The 20,699-nt window shown below is 40.6% G+C and overlaps 1 protein-coding gene across 1 annotated transcript in view; it reads right to left on the bottom strand.

Annotated features, from left to right (window-relative positions):
• The window catches only part of pappa2 (pappalysin 2), a 65,216-nt gene extending 44,720 nt beyond the window's left edge, over positions 1-20,496 (bottom strand). Inside the window, exons 1-9 of the mRNA XM_080504162.1 lie at positions 19,287-20,496; positions 13,929-14,161; positions 13,571-13,798; positions 12,871-13,469; positions 5,833-5,981; positions 4,501-4,640; positions 4,154-4,307; positions 3,321-3,513; positions 2,365-2,498 (exon numbers count right to left, since the gene is read on the bottom strand). Coding sequence (XP_080360288.1) covers positions 2,365-2,498; positions 3,321-3,513; positions 4,154-4,307; positions 4,501-4,640; positions 5,833-5,981; positions 12,871-13,469; positions 13,571-13,798; positions 13,929-14,161; positions 19,287-20,268 — 2,812 coding nt within the window. The 5' untranslated portion in view covers positions 20,269-20,496. The remainder of the gene's footprint in view (positions 1-2,364; positions 2,499-3,320; positions 3,514-4,153; positions 4,308-4,500; positions 4,641-5,832; positions 5,982-12,870; positions 13,470-13,570; positions 13,799-13,928; positions 14,162-19,286) is intronic.
• Positions 20,497-20,699: the final 203 nt, after the last annotated feature.

Below are 20,699 nucleotides of genomic sequence, written 5' to 3'. Positions count from 1 at the left end.
TCTGGTCTTAGATTCAGAAAGTGTCCATCCTTATTCATTTCATTTTTGGGGGGGTTTTAATTGATACCAAATTTGACATCAAATGTGATGTCAACCTCAAATGTATTGCGTCAAGAAGTGATGATGACACAATGGTGAGGCGGTTAGTATTGTCTCCTCACGGAAGGAACTTCCCTGGTTTGAGTTAAACTTAAAGTGTTTGCGTTCAGCTTCTTCCTACCACTAGAGAACTTAGGCTCGTCTATGCTTCTAAATTGCCTATAAGTATATGAGTATGCATTTTTTTTCTCTTCGTGTTAAACTGAGGGTGTAATTACCCAATGTATACCCTGCTTTTTGTCCAGTGCTGGCTGGGACAGGTTCCAGGCCCTAAAAACCGAGTTTTGATAAAGCTGTTCAAAAGATTGACGTCTTTGCCTCATATTTTTATTTACTGTTGAAACAATGGAGTCTTGTGTTTAATTACTGTATTATACATGTATGCTTATGTAAATTTAATATACTCTATTATACTCTATCGCACGTATCTCTCATTATCTAATAAGTACATAATATAATACATTTTCAGGACCTGCATGGTCTGCTGATCTTTGATCCAATTTTCTTCTTCTTTACTGCAAAATTATCTGCCTGGTCCACGTTTAACCACTTGCCCTAAACTTGTTTTGGACAAGTGGCTACTCATTTTGAAATAGTTATCTTTTCAAGAATTTTATGCAACACATAAACTTTGTTGCTTCACAACAGGGCCCACTAGTCTTTAACACTATTCAGAAATAGTATTTTTCCCTCAGCCTGAAGAAACCAAGTCAAGAAACCAGTGGACATTGGCAGAGTCAACTATCTCAGATGTAAATGGACAATTTGGCCAATATTTAGTAGCTCGCAATGTTTTGCCTATAAATTTTACACTGGGCTGCCAGCTATGATATCCACGTTGAATTCATCCAATTTCCTGTCTCCTTTAACCCCACTGAGGGCGATTGCCTATCTCCACTGGCTGACAAAGTGCCCCACGCATCATCGTCCTCAGAAGTGGGACGGAGTGAAAAGTGAGCCAGGGCAGCCAGCAGACAAGCTGTCTCCTCAGCCATGTGCATACCACTGTTTAGAGTAACACTGTAATTGACTCTTTATCATCATTACGATCCCGCAGCAAAAGAGGGACCCGTAATCCCCCCTGTTCCTCTTTGCAGCTTTTTTTCAAAGCCTAAATACCAGCAGAGGATTTCCACATATTTGGATAGAGTTTCCACGGAGCAGAGAGGAAAGTGTTGCCGCGTTTGTGCATTCATTTTTTTTCTTTATATCACTCCTGTGTTTTCTTCTTTTTTCCACTTTGCTTTATTTTGTTTGCTTTCCTCTGTTCCTTATTTTTATTTCTTTCCCCCCACTCTATATGTCATGTCAAAGGAAACCGTGTGTTTGCAGAAATTATGATTGGAATAACAAGGACCATGTGCTTACATGAAGTGTAAGGTTACAAGGACTGAGGTTCAATGTTTGAACTGCACCCAAACATTACCCAGAGTAGACGCATGCTCTAATAATCCTTGTTCTCGCTTTGCCTAAAACAAGACAGACACAGAGAGCGGTCTGTAGCGGAGGGCAATTATCATTTAATGATTTTCTGCTTTTTCCTCTTCCAGGAGCTATTAGCCTTGCACGCACCTGAAATTTACAAGGGTGTGTGTGTGTGTGTGTGTGTGTGTGTGTATGTGTGTGGGGGGGGGAGGTTTTTTTTGCTCCTGTTGAAACAAAGACATACATAAATCTAAATCCTTAAAATGCTATATTCCTCAATGTCAATGCCGTAGTGCATGAGACTATATTAAGAAAAAAGTACTGTAGATTTTAGGAGCTAATATTACGACAAACAGCAATAACTCTCATTGCAGCTATCATTTTCAACAACATCAACTGTTCATGAAATGTATCATTAGTGAATGTTTTTATTATTTAGCTGCTCTTTTACATCTGGATCATCTGGATAAGTATGAAACACAGAATTAAAACTTATCAACATGTTTAGAATTGTTTATTCAAATGCACATACGTGCATACACACACAAAACACACACGCACACACACACACACACACACACACACACACACACACACACACACACACACACACACACACAGTGCGTTGTCGCCATAGCTACACTAACATGGTTATAATCTTATTCTTAAAAAAAACCTGGATGGCAAAATGTATTTTGTTGCCTTTAGTAAATTTTTCTACCCATAAACATTCAATGTCAACATTATGTCAGTGGGTTCAAAATGTAATTTCCCTCAAACAGTAATAAACACTACACAGGCACACAAATAATTATAATATAAAATAATAATGAAACCAACCTATTGCCTCTTCAGGTGACCAATAGCCTGAAGTGTCACATATGCGAGGTGATGTGGCCTCATAGGCGTATTGATGGTAGATGCCATCTTTCTCACAGTCTCCACAGTTGACACCAGACACATGGAATGAAGCGCTAGGGCAAGAAGAAGCAGGGTTGCTAATTCGATATTTGCAGCAGTGCAGAACAAAAAATGTTTTTACTAGATATGGACAAAACCCTGAAGGAGAAGGTAGGCACGTTAAGAAAAAAAAAAAAAGTTGAAAGAGATGAGTTTCAGTTGATGGCCAAATGCAGGCTTGTTTTGTCCAAATATGGAGGTGCAACTAGTTTTATATGTTAAGAATTCCATAATCCACTGCACACTGGCCAGCTGTTTGTGCAACAAATTTACACAGGGAGCCTTTGTTTAATCATAATCCCATCATTACTTTTACGCAGCGTTTATATTTAGGCAAAATACAAACAATATACAGTCAACTTAACAATTCCTGCTGCATTAAACCAATAATCAATAGTGCAATCAATGTTTGAAACATTAGGCATTCTATATCAATCATCGTAAATACCAATTATTGACAATGTGTTCAAATAATCCCCTGAAATCATGTAGATGTAGATGACATAACAGAGGGTTTGTAGTCCTGTTGACATGTTTCCTTTTAATAACTGATAGAGCTACAATGCAGCAATCAGTAAACTTGAGGTGACCATACAGTCATAATTAGTTGCACGATGTAAGACTATGAATAGTTTCTGTGTTGTCTATTACTGTCTTGTTAGCAAATATGATCAATTCACATAGGCTTCCATGGAACAAGCTAAAATGCTCATACTAATACTAAATATTGCATATTTTGAGCTGAATATTCTGATAGACATTAAGTGAAGATTAAAGACAGGACTCGATGTAAGCAATATTATAGCTATTATTATTGAGTAGCCATGTAATCATACCTTTGATAAAGGGGACCCTTTAAAGGTGTGAGCCAATAGATGGTGACAGAATCTGTGCTCTGGTCCGTCACAATGGGGGCCAGAGGGACGGGGACTGGTTTCTGCTCCGTCAGCCACTTCTGGTACACCAAGTCGAGATAGCAATGCATCCTCGCCACTTGGTTCGGAGTGAAATGATTGGTGCAATTGTCATCTGGTGTGATGCAATAAAGAAGTGTGATCAATCTTCAGGAATTGTGAAGGTTAATAAGCTATGGCGAATAATACAAAGTATTCAAGACATCTACTGGTGAGACGTGCAGTGACTCATGCAAAGCTAAACGCCCTAAAACATTTGCAAATGGTAAGTTCATTGGGTAATGGCCAATTTAATATTTGGTTCAAAATTAGATTTAATATTGGTTTGAGCTCCAGACAAAGAATACAAAAGTTATTTTGGCTAAAGACATTTTGCTAAAAACAAAACAAAACATCAAATTGAGGGCTTTAAGTGAACATATGCATTTACTTCAACATCTGAAATAATGCATTTTAAGCCTGCTTCAATTGCATAATTGCTCAGTAGATCAGTTGTTACACACATTATAAGATATTGCTGCACTGGAATGGCATTAACTGAAGGGGAAAGGATATCATCTATGCTGGTTCCATCTAGGTATTGCTATCAGATGCTTGCATCAACAGGTAAATTACTTCTATATGTCTTCCACGTGTTCACTTTTGAATGATTAAGACTGAAGATTAATGAGACATAAAGTATAGAGACGACAAATGGATTTTTTTTTTTAGTCAGTCATTTAAAAAGAGGGGGGAAGCAAGATAATACACTGTACCTGTGTAACTCATGTAATTACTATAAGGAGTATCCTGATAGGTTGTAACGCCGCAGCTATCCTTCACAGCTCCGGGATCTTGGCAAGCTTTGGATTTGGGTGTCGGGGCAGTGTCAGCACACAAATCTCCAGTCTCCATGGATGGGGTGGTCTCCTGTAGAAGTGTGTCAGAGCCCCCAAATACACAAATAATGTTGTTCTATGTTATATCATTTTCCACACAGCTGAATTTCAGGTCTTATTTTAGAAGATAAATTGTATTTAAGTGAGAAATCAACAGTGCCTTCTGCTTCAGGGGAAATATTTCATGCACATATAACTATTAAAAAACAGTGTAGAAAATGTACCTGACACGGGTCATCACAGGAGTCCCGTTCACTCACCCCCTTGAACACATGGTACAGCCCAAATATGTGGCCCATCTCATGGATCATGGTGTTATGGTGGCCCGTGGTACCAAAGTACGAGGGGTTCAAGACCATCCCACCTGAGGACAAGCACTACTATATCAATTTCAAGTTTTATACAATATATCAGAGCATGGCTGTATTTAGGTGGGATTTATTTGTTATTGGCATGTGCATTTTTAAAGCATATACATACATTTTTGGTTTAAAATAATGCAATGTATATCGCGCATCTGTGAAAATCCAAATCCTTGTGCATAATCATGGGTTCTTGATTGAAAATAAAAAAAACATGATTTTCTTTAATAGTTTTCTGTGAATCAGCTTTGCATCCTTAATTTAAAAAAAACACTCAAACATTGCAAACACACTTGGTTTGTTACAAAATGTAAAATATCACAGTGAGTGGGGTTTTTTCACGTTACTTCTACCTCCTTTACTATTGTGTCATGAAAACACATAAAAATGTCCATCCATCCTTCCTCCAGACTGTTTTATGCAGTATGCTTATTGGGGATTGTCAGTCCATCACAAGGCGCGCACACGCACACACACACACACATTCAATTTAGCCTCAGACACAACACAAAGGGCCCGATTCGAGACTTGAATTGGGGGGGGGGGGTTACTATGAGGTGAGAGAGCTCACCACAAGAGTAGCTGCAGACAACTACAGTTGTTTCAGTGACAGTTCTGAATAAACAGGGATGAATGACAATAACATTGAACCTAGGAAGTCAGTCAACAACACACAGTACTTCTGAAAGGCCACGAAGCCTAATAGGTCCTCCAGCCCAGACAACAGTGTACTACTACAGTTCTATGCAGCCAACATGAAAAGAGAAAAATGCATAGATGAATTAAATAACCAACTGGCTTGTTTGCAAGAGTGGTAACAGTGGTATAAAGCCAACACTGCTGTTTGTTGTTTGTTTGTTTGGATGTTGTCGGGTTGATTATCCTTTTCCAGTGAAAGATTGCCTCGTGATTAGAAGAGGAAAATATTTGCAACCCTCAAAATGCCCTCCTCATCTTACTTGGTCAAAGTAGACAACAAATGATGGCGAGTCGAGACAAAAGATGAAGTGATGGCTCAATACAAGCAAGCGTGAGGTCCACAGGGAAAACATAACAGCAACTTTGTAAGAAATGGAAGATGAGAAAGAGCAAATGAGGGAGAAAACTGGAGAAATAGGACTGGGAAACAAACAAAAAAAAATGGGAAAAAATAACTGCCATAGTTATAATTTAGCATGAAAGAAATCAGCTGACCTTGGTGAGTAAGAGCCTCCTTTGCCCATGGCCAGGTTGCAGCTCCTGCCAACTCTTCACGCACAGAGTTGCTGGCAAAGAAAACATTGAGTGTGTCTGTGCCGCTCAGTTGCAGAACCTCTTTTAACTCTTTCACACTCATATATGCTCTGTAGAAAAGGAAAAAGAAAAAACAAATACAAATAGAGGATCACATTTTGTGTCATGTGATCTAAAAACACTATACAAGAGTGGATACAATACTGAATATCTTTTTTTCTTCTTTTCTTTTTTGTTTTTTTACATTTTATCCGTAGAATGACATTTGTTACTGCTTTACATACAATATTCAAATGTAAGGTTGAAGCTGTATGTAATTTTAATGCAAGTGCAATTCAAGGTAAGTCCTTGAGGTTTTGCTGTGGGAGGATCCTGTTGAACAAAGCTATCATCATCATTTAATACTGTGCCCTACAACGTTATATACACAAGTCGCATTTGTCAAATTATCATCCACGTGAACGTCATGACTCAACGTAATCAAATATATTACCCACACCAATATTCTACCTGATTGATTTAATTGATTTTGTCTTTTAACTAGTGTATTTTACTGCTGTTTCGTGCCTAAACAGCATTAACCTATCCACAGAGCAACTGAATTGAATGTTCTAATCATGGCGTTAAAACAAATCTAATCGTCTTCAAATCCCTTTAAGCATGAATATATAATCTGTGCTTTTGGTAGCACAAATTAGTCTTATGAGCCATGCAACTCAGAGTATGGCACCTCTGTAGCTGACAACAGTCCGTTTCAATCAATCATCATCCAAAACAAATCCTAACTATTTAAATTGGTCAGACCACTGCAAACCACCCCCACACACCCCAAACAGAACATCGTTCCCACATCTTTCTCTCTGTCTGTGATAAATTACCCTTTGATGTGTGAAGCCAAGTTTGTTTTTCCTCGGCTGTAGTGATGTCACATGTCATTTTTCTCCTTTGCTTTCATAGCTGGAAAGCTTTTGCACCTCTCATCATTAGGCCCGACTGGGTCTGAGAGCTCTGCAGCACAGTCTCACTCACTACCCGACCCCTGTGTGCCAGACAGTTTAAGCTTTTGGCCGAGTCTCCTATGGTTTTCTGGAGCGTCCTAATGGCTTGATGAAAAATATGTCTGCAGTGGATTGTGTGTATCTCTATGAGTACCTGTATTCTTCCAGTAGCATGTCATTGTGGCATTAGGTCAAATTACTTTGTATTTAAGGAATATATATATATATATATATATATATATATATATATATATATATATATATTCAAGTAAATGCACGAATCATGCAAACGGTTGTATTTGTGCAGACCTGTTGTCTTTCACATCATGCAAACACTGTCAATTTCGGTGTTTCTTGATTATTAAAGCATAATAATAGATTTAATGTTTCATTGTGCACTTCTTGAAGCCTTATGGAGACAAAAATGAAATGTCTCAACACAGTTTTATTTGTTCCAACAGCCCATTGGACCGACAGGTGAGCTTCTCACTGTAAGAGGTCAGCTTTCAAATCTAAATAAATGAAAGAGAAAGCAATGATCCCCATGCTCCAATACACCACCAGCGAAGGAGCATTAAGTGAGGTACTTCACATCTAAATTGGTCCAAAGGTGTTGCTCCACAGCCAAGACTCCTGCATGTGGGTAATCCTCCCCCTAATGCAATCCGTCCATCAGCGCATGACTTGTACAGTAAATAAGAACTTGTTTTCTCGGGCACTTTGCCTGACTAAATAAGGTTTTAAGATTCAAGATGCTTCAGGAAAACCCTGCTCCCACTACATGACTGAAGCTGAGTTCAGTCGAGGCTGCATGCAGTATCCATCACCTTAAGCTGAGCAATTATAAGTGACAGAAAGTTGACCACTAAAGAGTCGACTCAACCACTTCAGAGACTTAGAGGATGCCTCAATGGAAGATTACAGCCAACCTGACCAAAAAAAAAAAAAAATGGCTCAGCATGATTGAATTGAAAGCCATGGTCATGAATTAGCAAAATTTTGGGGGCAAGTCAAACGCTGTGTGGATCAACACCAGTGTCAGCTCTTGCATGGTCACTACTTAAAATTGTAGATGTGCAACCATTCAATTCAATTCAACTTTATTTATATAGCACCAAGTACAACACAGTCACTTCTTGGAGCTTTTCACAGAGAGAAATCCAACAGATCCACGTGAGCAAGCAAAGCGACTGTAGAAAGGTAAAACTCCCTCTAACAGGAAGAAACCTTTGCAGAAACCAGACTCAAGTGGTGGCGGCTTCCTGCTAGCCAGGTGGGGTGTCACTACTTAAAATTGTAAATGTGCAGCCATTTTAAATACTACTCCTGAGAACCTTTCAGTTACATTTAGCCATTAAGAATCAGATTGCAAAGTCTAAAAATAACACACCAGTAAGAGATTGATTAACTGTGAATCTTGCTTCTGCTATGTACTAAGTTACTGGTACTTGAAGAAGATGAAATCACACAAGAAATTACTTTTATTGTCTATGCAGTTCATTACAGCATGAGGAAACAACTCATGAACTGTCATACCTTAGTGACTTTCAGTAACTTCGGAGTGACCCCTGACAATCTCTGCATGAAATCAAGGACCTAATAATTTATAAAGACAAAACAAATGCGCAAATCCATCATTAAAAGTTATCCGTTAAACTAAAAATAGGTAGGGCTCAGCAAATGCATGATCATAAATCATGAGAAAAAATATGAATTTGGTCGAAGCCTAAATTCACAAATAATCAGGGAATAATTGAAATTCAGCACAACAGTCATTTGAATGGTGTGTTTAGATTATAGACATTTGAGCCACATATGGCACCAAACACTGCAATGGCAATGAGAGAATAAACTTTGACTAAAAGGTGAAGAGCTCTCCGACTTGTCATATAAGTTAGACCCTCTTGCAAAGTGACTTGCAGATGCAGTCCCCAGCTGATCATGGCATTGTGACTTTTTGTCGTTAATGGAGCTGAAACAGCAATGGCTGCCGTGATGATTTTCAGAATAGAGCATCACGAAAAGTTTCCATTCCATTAGTATTTTTGTGACACACCCAGAATTTTACTTAATCCAAATGCACCGCCTTGCCTGAGTTGGCATTAATGCAACCGAAGGCTGGTTACATCATGGGATAAACTGATAGAAACATTTCATCCTCCCGCATATGTAATGCTGCATTCATTGTTCTGTGAAAACAATCCAGCTATACTTCTATCAGTAAGTTAAACATGAGCACAATGTAATTTGACTTGGACAACATTTTTGTTGAATTAATCACTTGATAGATGACATTTGTGTGTGCTTTAAGCATCAAGCAATGGCTGGAACAGACTTCTTTCACTGGGATTTCCTGAAGCTTTCTGCACTCAAGTGCACTGTCAAGGATTAACCAACCAAAAAATGTTAGCAAATCCTGGACATGTGTCTGAGCTTAAATGGACATGATGTCCCCTACCACCCCATCACTCCATCTCCACCCTTGCCTTTCTTTTTGCCTCTCCATCTTTCCACTTCCCGTTCTCCTTTCTTTAATGTGATGCCAGAATCTGCAGCGTACCTGGCCATCGCACCAGGACTGGCTTTTGACAACAAATTTGTGTTGTGACAGCAGCTGGCTTCACAAACCTCTGGCTCTGTATTGGCCCACAGCAGCTGCACACATATAGGGTCACACAGTCTGAATACCTGGCCAAGTGCTCAGAGAGAGAAGTGGGGTGGGGAGGGGGGATATCAAAAACCCAGATCCCAAACATAAAAATGCTCCAATGTTCCACAAGTGCCAGTGAAATGTCATCCTCACATGAATTCTCTCTCCACCTGAGAAAGTTTCAGTTGAGCTCCAGGTACACAGATACACATATGCATGTCGGCATGCTGAAATACTTACAGGCAGAATCGTTTTCAACAAACTGGAGTCAGAACCTTTCCAGAAGACCTACACTACTGTTAGTCTGCTCGGACCAGTTTTTACGACACTCTGGTCTCCTGGGTGTGAGCTTTTCATGTAGTCTTCAGTGGAGGGTAGGGAGCTTATAGACGGGAACCGTGGCAAGATTCACTGCTAGACCTACATTACTGCACTGAAGTGCACACATTAGGTAATGTTTTACTTTTGATATCTAAACAGCAGAAATCATATGAATGACTCTCATGTAAAAACAAAAACAGAAAAAAAAAAACAGATCAGAAAACTAAAGCAGCTTCCAATTATTGCCCTAATGTAAGTGCAATGAACATATTTTCATTCATTTTCCTTGAAAAAGTCCCTGTAATTCTCATAAATGGCAACAAACAATAAATTAAACAATGCTTTATCAGATTGAGGCCAGGAACCACCAGACCCCTGAATAACACTGTGCCGGTGAAAAACAATGTAGCAGAGGGCTGCCTGCTCAACAGCTTTTTTCATTAGTGCTCATCTCATCTCTGCAGGGTACAGAACTCAGGCTGAGATAGAGAACATCTGACCATTACAACTATTAACCACATTTTCCCGCCTGTCTCCCAGTATCTATTTCACCTAGTTAATGACAAGGCAACATAAATGAACATCCACTTTTGACACACCTGAAGGACTTCCTACATATGACCAAGCAATGAGACCACACACATGCAGTCGAAGGATTTTTTTTTTTCTCTTCAATTTCTTTTTAAATTCTAACTTCTACCTATATCTCCCAAGACGGGTAAACTTAGTAATGGGTTTTTTGTTTTGTTTTGAGTTTTTGTGGGTTTTTTTCCCAGCAAGAGCCAGTTTCACATTCATACAGCTGCACAAATTCACACCTTGGAGCAGCACAGTACAGCCAAAGTCTCCATCTGTTGGCCATTGAGGATCTGTTCGTTTAAAGTAGGTTTCTGTTAGCTACTGAAAATGTAGATACCCTGCAAAAGAGTGCACTGTGTTTCATGTCAAGGAAGTCAACACCTAATAAAGAATTCCAGCCACAGTCTTCACACCGAGGAGTAAAACACAGACGACTGCAGCGCCTCTTGCCCCTTCTTATAAATTGCAATGTAGTTATTGCACCACATGGTGGGGAGAAGAAAACTTGACTGAAACAAAGTTACATCACTTTGACAAGGAATATTAATAAAAGATAAAGTTAAATTGGTCACTGTTATTGCCCATGATGTCACCAGCAAAAACAAATACCAAAGACTTGAATAAACTTTTGGGAAAAAGTGACACAGGGCACTCACATTAATTGAAGTGAAAGTGAAAACGAGATAGCTTCTGGACAGGTTGCCAGTCCGTCACAGAACAAATAAGGAGAGACTGACAACCACACTCACCTACGAGCAATTATAGGGTTTACTACTTTACCCCAAACACATGTTTTTTGGACTCTGGGAGAAAGCTGGAGAAAACTCAAGCATACAGGGAGAAAATTTGGATTCCACAGAGAACCGGGGGCAATTCTCACTTTGAGTGCTAACCAGTGGAATAGCACGCTGCGTGGCTCAAAGGCTGGGTACCAAAAGTAAATGAGATGTTGTGACAGATCTTAATTAACGAGAGAAAAATATTTTTTTTTTATTATATTTTTAAAAAGTATGATAACTATATTATCTCATGTGGTCAGTGAACAATAGTGTTTTTGTGTAAGCAATTTCTAAGCAAGTTAAGAACACCAGAGTTCATCAAACTGTTTGAAACTAAGAACGACTTCTGAGAGCGTCAACTGATTCAAAAGGCTACTTCGTGAACAACTTAAAATCCTGCAATAGAAAAATCATTTTTATTTTGACTTTTCACACCAAAAAAATGTTTAAGCTATGGTTTGCTCTGTAAACACTTGAATTCTAAGGCAGCTTACTTTAATTGGGCCCATTATATGGGTTTAATCTATTCATGTTATCTCAATGATATTCAACATGATGTCATTGACATACAGAGCATATGTTGATTCAATATTGTTTTTACTCTTTCCAAGATAGAAATTTTTAGACTACATCTGTACTTTAGATAAAACAACCTTATATATGGTAAAGAAGAGGTCAATTTATCAAAGCACAAATGGAAAACATGGCTATTTCACAGTATTAAGAAGCATAATTCATTCTTGTGTTGAGCTGTCGCACTGTCAACTCCAGAAACCAAATACTAAATCTATCATTTTAAAAAAAACTGTCTCAGCTTCCATCTTCTGTCACCCTGTGGCATGGTGTGAAGCTTATGGTTACAATTTGGATTAAGCGTCAGGTCTTTAAGAACACGGACCGGCGACCTCATGGCGAGACTTCATGCCAGCTATTTGGAACTCTGCATGAGCCCGTCTGTCAGGCCAAATGGAAGGCAGCGGGGCTGCTGCTAGAGTTGTTTAGGAAAAACAAGTGTGTACTTTGGCCTCTTCACCTACCATCTCCACTTCTCAGAGCTCCCTGCAAAATCACCAGGGAAAGTGAGAGTACCAATTTGTACATGTAACATATTGAGCTGTTCATTGTACAAGTCTTGGCAATGAGTTGCAGGCAGAGACTGTTGACGTCCTGAAAATCAATGTCTCTGGAGAAAAAGATGTTTATGAGTGCATTAAACCAAATATGCCCAGGTTATTCCTCCCTTGTTCCATCCAACAATGTCATTCTAACTTTTGACTGTAATAATGTCACTTTACATCCAAGATATGGATTTACACACAATAGTACTACTCCTAAAATCAAGTTAACTCCAAATCTCAATTTGCTTTCGGCAAATTCAAACTCAATCGATAAAGCTGCACATTCAAAGTTATTCTGCTTCAGAAAGATTCCATTATAACTTAACTTGCTTTATCTTGGGTCTGAAGTGAACTCAATGAACTCAAGACAGCTTCTAAATGTTGTTTGCAGAAACAATTTTCCAGTGGTTAAAACAGCAGCACAGCACCCTTCAGCAATCCAAAAATAGCTGCTGGAAACTAAGTGGTCATAGTAAGGCTAATACTTCTGCAAAAAAAGAAAAACAAAGAAACTAAGAGCAGCAAAATGACCCGAACTTCGCTCATAACCTCACCTGTCAGGAGATTCGGGATCAAAGCAGGTCTTGAGGACGTCGGTGATATCCTTGTCACAGCAGTCGCCATCATCATAGTCATAGTGTATACTGTTACACTCCATGTTACAAACCCCATCCTGTCTCTTCCAGTTATAGCAGGGGCCAAGCCTGAGGCAGTCTCCTCCATCATGGCCCGTCCTTGGGTGGTCGCATTCAGGGTCACAATGGCGGTTCCCAATTTTGCCGATTCGACAGTTGCTGAGAATAAACCTCTCCCGGAGGCTGGAGTTTCTGACGGTGTGGACACTGAGATCCAAGGTGATGTTATACGGCCGGAAGGCTTCGGTCAGAGCCAGGTCCTGAAGGTGGATCTGAGCTTGGGTCACTGTCGGGTTTCCGCCGTCATCATTGGCGAGGTTGACAATACGGTAGCGAATTCGCTTGGGGGTACGAAGCTGCCAATTGCTGTTGTAGCCGAAGATGATGTCTGTATTGTCACAAGGTGTCAGGCCACATGGTGGTGGCAGGAAAGGGGAGACATGCTCCTGTTCAGGGACGGGAGCTGTGATAATGGTAGGATGAAGACCTGCTTTGTATGGAGTCCATAGCTGTTCTACCTAAAAATCAAAGCAAGTAAAGAAAAAAAACGTTATGTTCAAATACTGATACGCTGCATAAAATTATGATATAAAGATTGACATTAATTACTGTCAGTTACATCTGTAAAATCAGCCCACATAGCCACAATGGGCACGCTCTTGTCAATCTGAAGTGGCCGTTTCAGCAGGTCCTTGTGGGAGCGGGCGTAAGCCCACAAAACCACACCTCCTATGTGACCCCTGAAGTTATGTCCCTGATCGGATTGGTTACTGCCAAGAAAGAGGGTCCTGCAAGTCTTCATGAACGGACTGTAGAGATTCCCAGACTGGAGACTGCTTTCTCCTACCTGGGACAAACAATGAGAAATGTCCCATGATATTATCAGTAATGATCAACTGTGAAATATTGGCTGTGATGTAATATTGACTTGACCAATGACCGAATGAAGTTCAAGCTTGCACCAAAGCCACACACACCTTGGCTCCATCAACATACAGAGTCATGTTGTGGCCGTTGTAAGCGGCCATCAGGTGAGTCCAGGCGTTGGCTCGGTACCTCTGGTGGCTATACACAATGGTGGACTTTGGAGCTCGGTCTGTTCGAAGCATAAAGTAGAACCGTGCATCTTTGGTGCCTGCAGAATCCACAGTGCGAATTCCTACTGACCAGCCCTTCTCACTCAATGAGTGGGAGCAGTTGTCAAACACACCTAGTAAGGGAAGAAAGAATATTGTTGCAATTCATCATAGATTTGCATAATTGTAGAAAAGTATGCATATAATGGTTGATTACTATAAAAACAATGTATTGATAGTCACCAAAATAAGTAAACGTTCCTACATGATTATGCATTTATATCAATAGGAGTGAGTGTGGTGCAGAGGCTGACACAAAGATTGTGAGAGTAAAGCAGAGAGACAACACACAGCCAGATACGACAGGAGAGAACAGAGAGGGGAAGGAGGATGGAGGTATTTCACTAAGCCAAGACAAGGACCTGATGTTTCCATCTGCTGTTGCAGAAGACACACACACTCAGACCCACATCTGCGTCCCAGATGTCAAACACTGGGACAGGAAAGGGTCAGGGAACCCCTTCACCCTCCCCAGCGCTGTGTGTGTGTGTGTGTGTGTGTGTGTGTGTGTGTGTGTGTGTGTGTGTGTGTGTGTGTGTGTGTGTGTGTGTGTGTGTGTGTGTGTGTGTGTGTGTGTGTGTGTGTGTGTGTGTGTGTGTGTGTGTGTGTGTGTGTGTGTATACAGTGGCCAACCATAGCAAAATATTCCCCTGGATATGAATGGGCCATTTGTATGGTATAGACTTTTGTTCATGAAAGTAGGTAACGGTGGGTCGGATACTTTATCTTTTCCAAGAGTTAGGTTACACTGCATGTAGGCTACTGTTGTGCAAATTACACATTAAGTAAACAAGCCGACCAGTATCGGATGTCTGTGTAACCAACTAAATCCCAAAGGTGCTACATGAAAGTCAAGTGTGACTATGTAAACAAAATCAGATGAAAAGTATTTTTTTACTTGTTTTCAACTAAATGTAACGATGTTCAGAGATAATGTAGTGCTTAGTCTACAAGATTATTGTATTAACATTTGAATGACTGCCGACTTACACATTTTGCAAATATCGGGCAGCAAAAGCGCAAACTTGACAAAATGTTTATCCACCAATGCGAAAGACCAATACCTTTTATCTCTTGCTAAATGCAAACAAAAATGAATAAATGCTTTTCAAAACTGAGACACAATGTTAGTTGTTAGTTACTAGTGAGAATATTGATGAGTCGAGCTTGGATAAAACTGTAAGCTATTAGTTTGATAGCCGCAAATATCTTATTTTCAACTTTATCAAACTGGTGGAGAAACTGGTCAAAATGGAAATAATTTAAATGGAAATACAAAGTCATGGCAGCTAAACGTCCAATTAAGTAAATTTAATTAGATATTAAGTTAAAGATCTTGGCTTTTTGTAAGGCTGGCTGTTGTAGTTAGTCCAACAAATTCTGCTTTTGACATAAAGTATTTGAATCATCAGTAAATTAAAACATGTCCGGAGCTGCTGCTGAGAAGGAATAGTACCACATGAGGTGAACTTGTGTATTTGCCGAGATTTTAGCTGACAGTTTGATCAATTATGTCAATCTTGTGCTTTTGCACTTTGTAGAAGTTGCTCAATCTATGTAAATACTGACTAATATTAGTCAATAATGGCCAGTTTTATCAGACATCAGTATAAACTTAAACCTTATCCAAATGCTGTAAAATTACTATTTATAAGATCGCAGTGAAGATTTGAAGTCACACTAATGTCAATGTCATTTCTATAACAGAAACAATAGACTTTGTACAGTATTTGTCAAATTCCTCCAGGACACTACAAAGAGAAAAGCCCATGCCACAAAATGCCGCCCTCGCATAAGGAAGCAATGAGGGGAAAAAAAGTGGAGTAATGGAGTCGGATCTTTGATCAGAGTAAATGTGAGCGGACGTAACAGTTTGTGGTCTCCCTCAATATCTGGACAGCTGTAGCGCTGCACCATTGTGCTTTTATCCTCTTCAATTTGTTTGATGTATGTGTTGTTCTGTCAAGTGTACAGCTTTTCAGAATGCAACATTCTTGAAGTTGGAAAAACAGCAATGTTCATTTTTATGTGAAGAGCATGTAGAAGCGAAGGTTTCATTGGATCAATGTGTCTGGAGCCACTGCTCAGAATCAATGGAAACCCACAGGCAAGTGAAGCTGATTCAAACACAGACTGGGAATCTTTATGGTTTTTGACCACATACTTGTATATGTAGATTCCCTTCCTTTCATGAGAATATAATTTAATTTACTGCAACAAAATGGCATTAAAAGAATGTTATGATCAGCAGATGGGACTTTTTACCCCGCATTTTACTATTCCAATCACTTACTATAAGCACAAAATGGATTTTTATTTTATTTTAATAACTAAAAAGTAATTCTGAAATATGCGTCTGAAATCAATGGGTGAGTTTAGCAACTATCCAGAAGACGACTAGTTCTATTTTGTGGAGCTCAAATCTTCTATGTCCTCTAACCACATCACAGCTTCTTTCCTCTGCTGGGGCTAGCAGAGGAAAGCATTGCTAACCTCTGATCGAAGCTGGACGCTGCTATTGGGTTAAAATGTTGAGTGACTGTATCATCAGCCAATCAGATTTTGATGTGTTATTGACGGAACGTGTTAGGGCCAGTGGGGTTTCGAGCCTTGGTGTTGTAATTGAAATGAGCTTGACCAGTTGGCCCATGGGCAGGTGCGTGACGACGTATTGTCATTATCTGCTAATCTGGACTGATGGCGGCTAATTTAACAGCAAGATCGGGTGATACGATAGCGGACCTGCTTCGGGGACCTTTTTCAAGCCGCCCGTTTGCAGAAGAAATGGAAATTGTGAGTGGAGGAATACCGACACCAAAAATGGGTGAGCTAACTCAGACCAGCACAGGCTTTGTGTGTCACTTTACAGCAGGATGGATTTAATCTCCAAGTGATGGGTGAGTGCAAGTTGTTTTTTTTTTTTTTACTTTCTCTGGATTAGATTGGAGCTGCTGTTGGAATTTGGTGCTGTTTTTGATTGTAAAGTGGAGTTTCCCATACAATGGTGCACACAGATAGACAAGCGGGCATGCATGACAGTAGTACGTGCCAGACTTGTCAGATGCTACGACCCCCCAAGGCATTTTGTGTTCAGGGTAATAGAACTTATTTATAATTGTGCTTGATTAGTTGTTTATGAAATGTTGAAACCTTTGTATGGAATATGTATTTGTTGCATGAACAGCAGAGTTGAGTAAATGTGTTTCTCTCGTGATAGATTAGCCAAATCTTCTCCTACCAACTTTTTCCATGCTTTTGCTAATAAATCTTGATTTGAGACTTGGGTGCCCCCAGTTCCTCACAGCCAAAGACCATAAGAGAGTTCATCTCTGACACCACCATAAATAAGGAGGTGCCAGGCCACTGTGGCTATGTATGGTTCCTCTACACCTCCAATCAACCAAACAACAACAGACAAAAGTCAAGAGAAAAGAAAAGCTGTTTGTGATCAGCAAAGAAGAGTTAACACATTTTTTTATGGGCACAACACATACTCAGTTCATCAAACGCACAGTCCTTATTATTGTGGCGACATTTAATGAGGAGATGATCAAACTTTATGCTGATACGCATTATCTTGAAAAGAAGAATTGTCAAAACAAGGAAATAATATACCAATCAAAGACTTCCTTATTTCTTAAATTGTGTGTATAGTTTATGTTGATTGTCCTTCTCATCATAATTACCAGCATTAGAAAGTATTATCACTGTCAAAAACATTGTCGAGACACACTCATCACAACTGCATCATCATTGTGTTCATCTTTATCTAATTATAATCATAATCATCACTGTTGCCGAAAATGCCAAGGTCAAGAGGTTACACTGGGTTACAGGGTAAGAGCTGGGTATCAATTAAAAAATGTTTTGCTGATAGACTTTGGGAAGGTATTCGCACCACTTGGTGCTCAGACCCTATTAAAAAGAATAAACAAGACATCAGCAGACTAATGTGCACTAAGGTGACCATTAATACTACTGGCATATTTTAGCAAACAACCTTAAACAGCACCGGACAAACTCTACTCACTTTAGGAATAAAAGGACGATGAGGTGATAGCTTGACAGTTTTCATGTTCATCCATATTGATTAATTCATCCATTCAATCAGTCATTCATGTCTGATGAGAATGAGATAACAGCTTTTCATCAGTGACAGTTTCTCGTCAGTCTTAGATTTATTATAGATGAATAGAGATTATAATGCAATATTGTTTTTTTTTATTTAACCAAATGATTCATTGATTATTAAAAGTGTTGGTCATTCGGTCCACTCAATTAATATATTGCCATTATCTAATCAACATATCTTTCTGGCAACAGAGCCTGTTTTGCCTTTGTATATATTAGGAACAGGCACGAACAAGCTGCTGCAATAGGGCTGCAATATTGAATACCAATTCGAAAAAAGAAAAAAAAAAAGATGCAGGCAAAACTGACTACATATCAAAAATGTTGTGAGTTCAAATCTGGCCCACGTCTTTCTGGGCAACATGTTTTCCTGGGTTTTCTCTGAATAGTCAAGTTTTCTCCAACAGCATTAAAACAAAAACATGCATTTTAGGTTAATTGGTCAGTTTAAGTTACCAAGAGCTGTTACTATGCATGCATTTTTGGATGAACTGATGGATCAGACTGACATGTTAACAAAGATATCTTCTAAAATGCATTCATCCATCTTCTACACTGCTCCGTCCAACTTCGTGGGCAACCACAAAGAGACAGACAGACAGACAAATACACTCACATTCACACCCACTGGCAATTTAGAGTCACTATATAGACTCAAATGCATACTTTTGGTATGTGGCGGGAATCCCGGTGTACTCTGGTGCTCACGAAGAACATGCAAACCCAACACAGAAAAGAACCCGAGGCCAATGGGGAATCGAACCTAGACATTGTGACTGTGAGGCGAGAGTACTAAACACTACACCACTTTGCATCTCTAATCTTATTACAGGGTATAAGAATACTCAAACACAACAAACTTCCCAAGTCCAGAGGAAAGGTAAAACGTCACAGAAAGACCAGGCCAGTGTGGTTAAAGCAGAAAATAATTATGTTGTCAAATGCGAGAGACCTGTCCAACTTGTGGCCAGGAGACTGTGGTTACAGCTTTCTGTAGGAAATAGCCAGAGATGTATATTTTATAACCTATGAGTGTTTATGATGCAGTAATGAGGAGTTTACACCCACCTGCTATGACCGCAGGATTGCTCTGACCGCCTTCTGGCTTCACCCACAGCTCCAGGCTGAACGCGGCCCTGGGCAGCTCCAGTCCAGCAGACAGCTTCACCTTCAGCTGCTCCCGACGCCCGCTGAAGTACAGGGCGCTCATCCAGGAAGGGGGCACCTTCGGCACGATGCCGCCCCAGCTGCCCGCGGGGAAATTGGCCGGCAGACCCGCATCGTCCATCTCCCCGGAGGAGTCGTCCGTCACCTTCTCCGGGGTCTTTGCGGAGGGCTGCAGGTCTCCGTGTCCCTGCTGCAGCTTCTGGAGGACCTGGACGCCCTTATGGTCTGTTAAGTTGTCGCTGGAAACTTTCCCCCAGCTGGAGTTGCCCTCTTCCTCGTAATGAAACGACCCGTGGAGGCTGCGGATGGACCTGGAGCGGGGGTCGTGCGGGGACAGCGTGCGTCCGGAGGACGGGGCACTCCGCCCGGCGTCTCCAAGGAGAGACTTCTCGGGCTGCGGAGCGGCGTCTGTGCCCACATAACTTCGATCTCTCTTGTCATTTCTAGTGTCTTCCCCACGGGAGGATTTGGTAGACTTGTCACTTCCATTCCTCGCTCCCACCGCCACATCCCGTGGGTCACCCCAGCCTCCCCTCTCCTCCACGGCTGGAGCGACCCGCTGCGTACCGGTGTCGAACCGGCAGCCTCCCGCACAAACCGCAGGAGCGCTCCTGACTGAGTACGGCACTCTCCGGCTCGTGTGCGTCCTCGGACGGGCCGCTGGAGGGCGGTGTTGTGACGGGGAGAGGGAACGGGGCTGTCGCCGGGACCTCCAGACGCCGGAGACGGTGCACGGTTCACCTGCCAGCCTGGAGAGCTCACGGTCTGCCCGCAGAGCCAAGGCGCGTTTGTACCGGCTGAGTGCGTCAGAGCGAACCGGGCTGAGCAGCCACGTGTTCGTGATGAGGACGAGGAAGATAGCCAGTAGTCTGATAAACAACATTTTCTCAGGGAAGGGGAGATGTATCTTAAAGGTTTGGAGATAATATAATGATTGCAAAAAAAGAGTTTACTTTTAGTCTTTTTTTCTCTCCAGGTCAGCAGCAAGAGGTCTCACAACAGATTGTCGTTAGATGGTTATTGGGTTTATTTGCGCACAGTCACTCGGCTATAAAGACACTGCTGTTTGCCTCTTATGATTCTAAAATGTACCTGTTCCACGAATCTTATTATGAACGTAATCAAATATAAACTATCAGTGCATTCCAAAGAGGTCAAATTATTAACAAGCACGTTACATTCGTTTCTCACATGGACTCATTGCATATTGAGATTTTGGCAACCAGGTTTAGGCAGGCGACTATTTTCTAAAGAAGCAGACTGTTATTCACATGTATGAAGAGTTACAGCAAACACTCAGATCATCGCCTAATT

This window comes from Blennius ocellaris, assembly GCF_963422515.1.
Source record: "Blennius ocellaris genome assembly, chromosome: 10".
Taxonomy (NCBI): Eukaryota; Metazoa; Chordata; class Actinopteri; order Blenniiformes; family Blenniidae; genus Blennius; species Blennius ocellaris.
The sequence above is the reverse complement of the archived record's forward strand: the minus strand, read 5'-3'. Positions and strand labels throughout refer to the sequence as shown.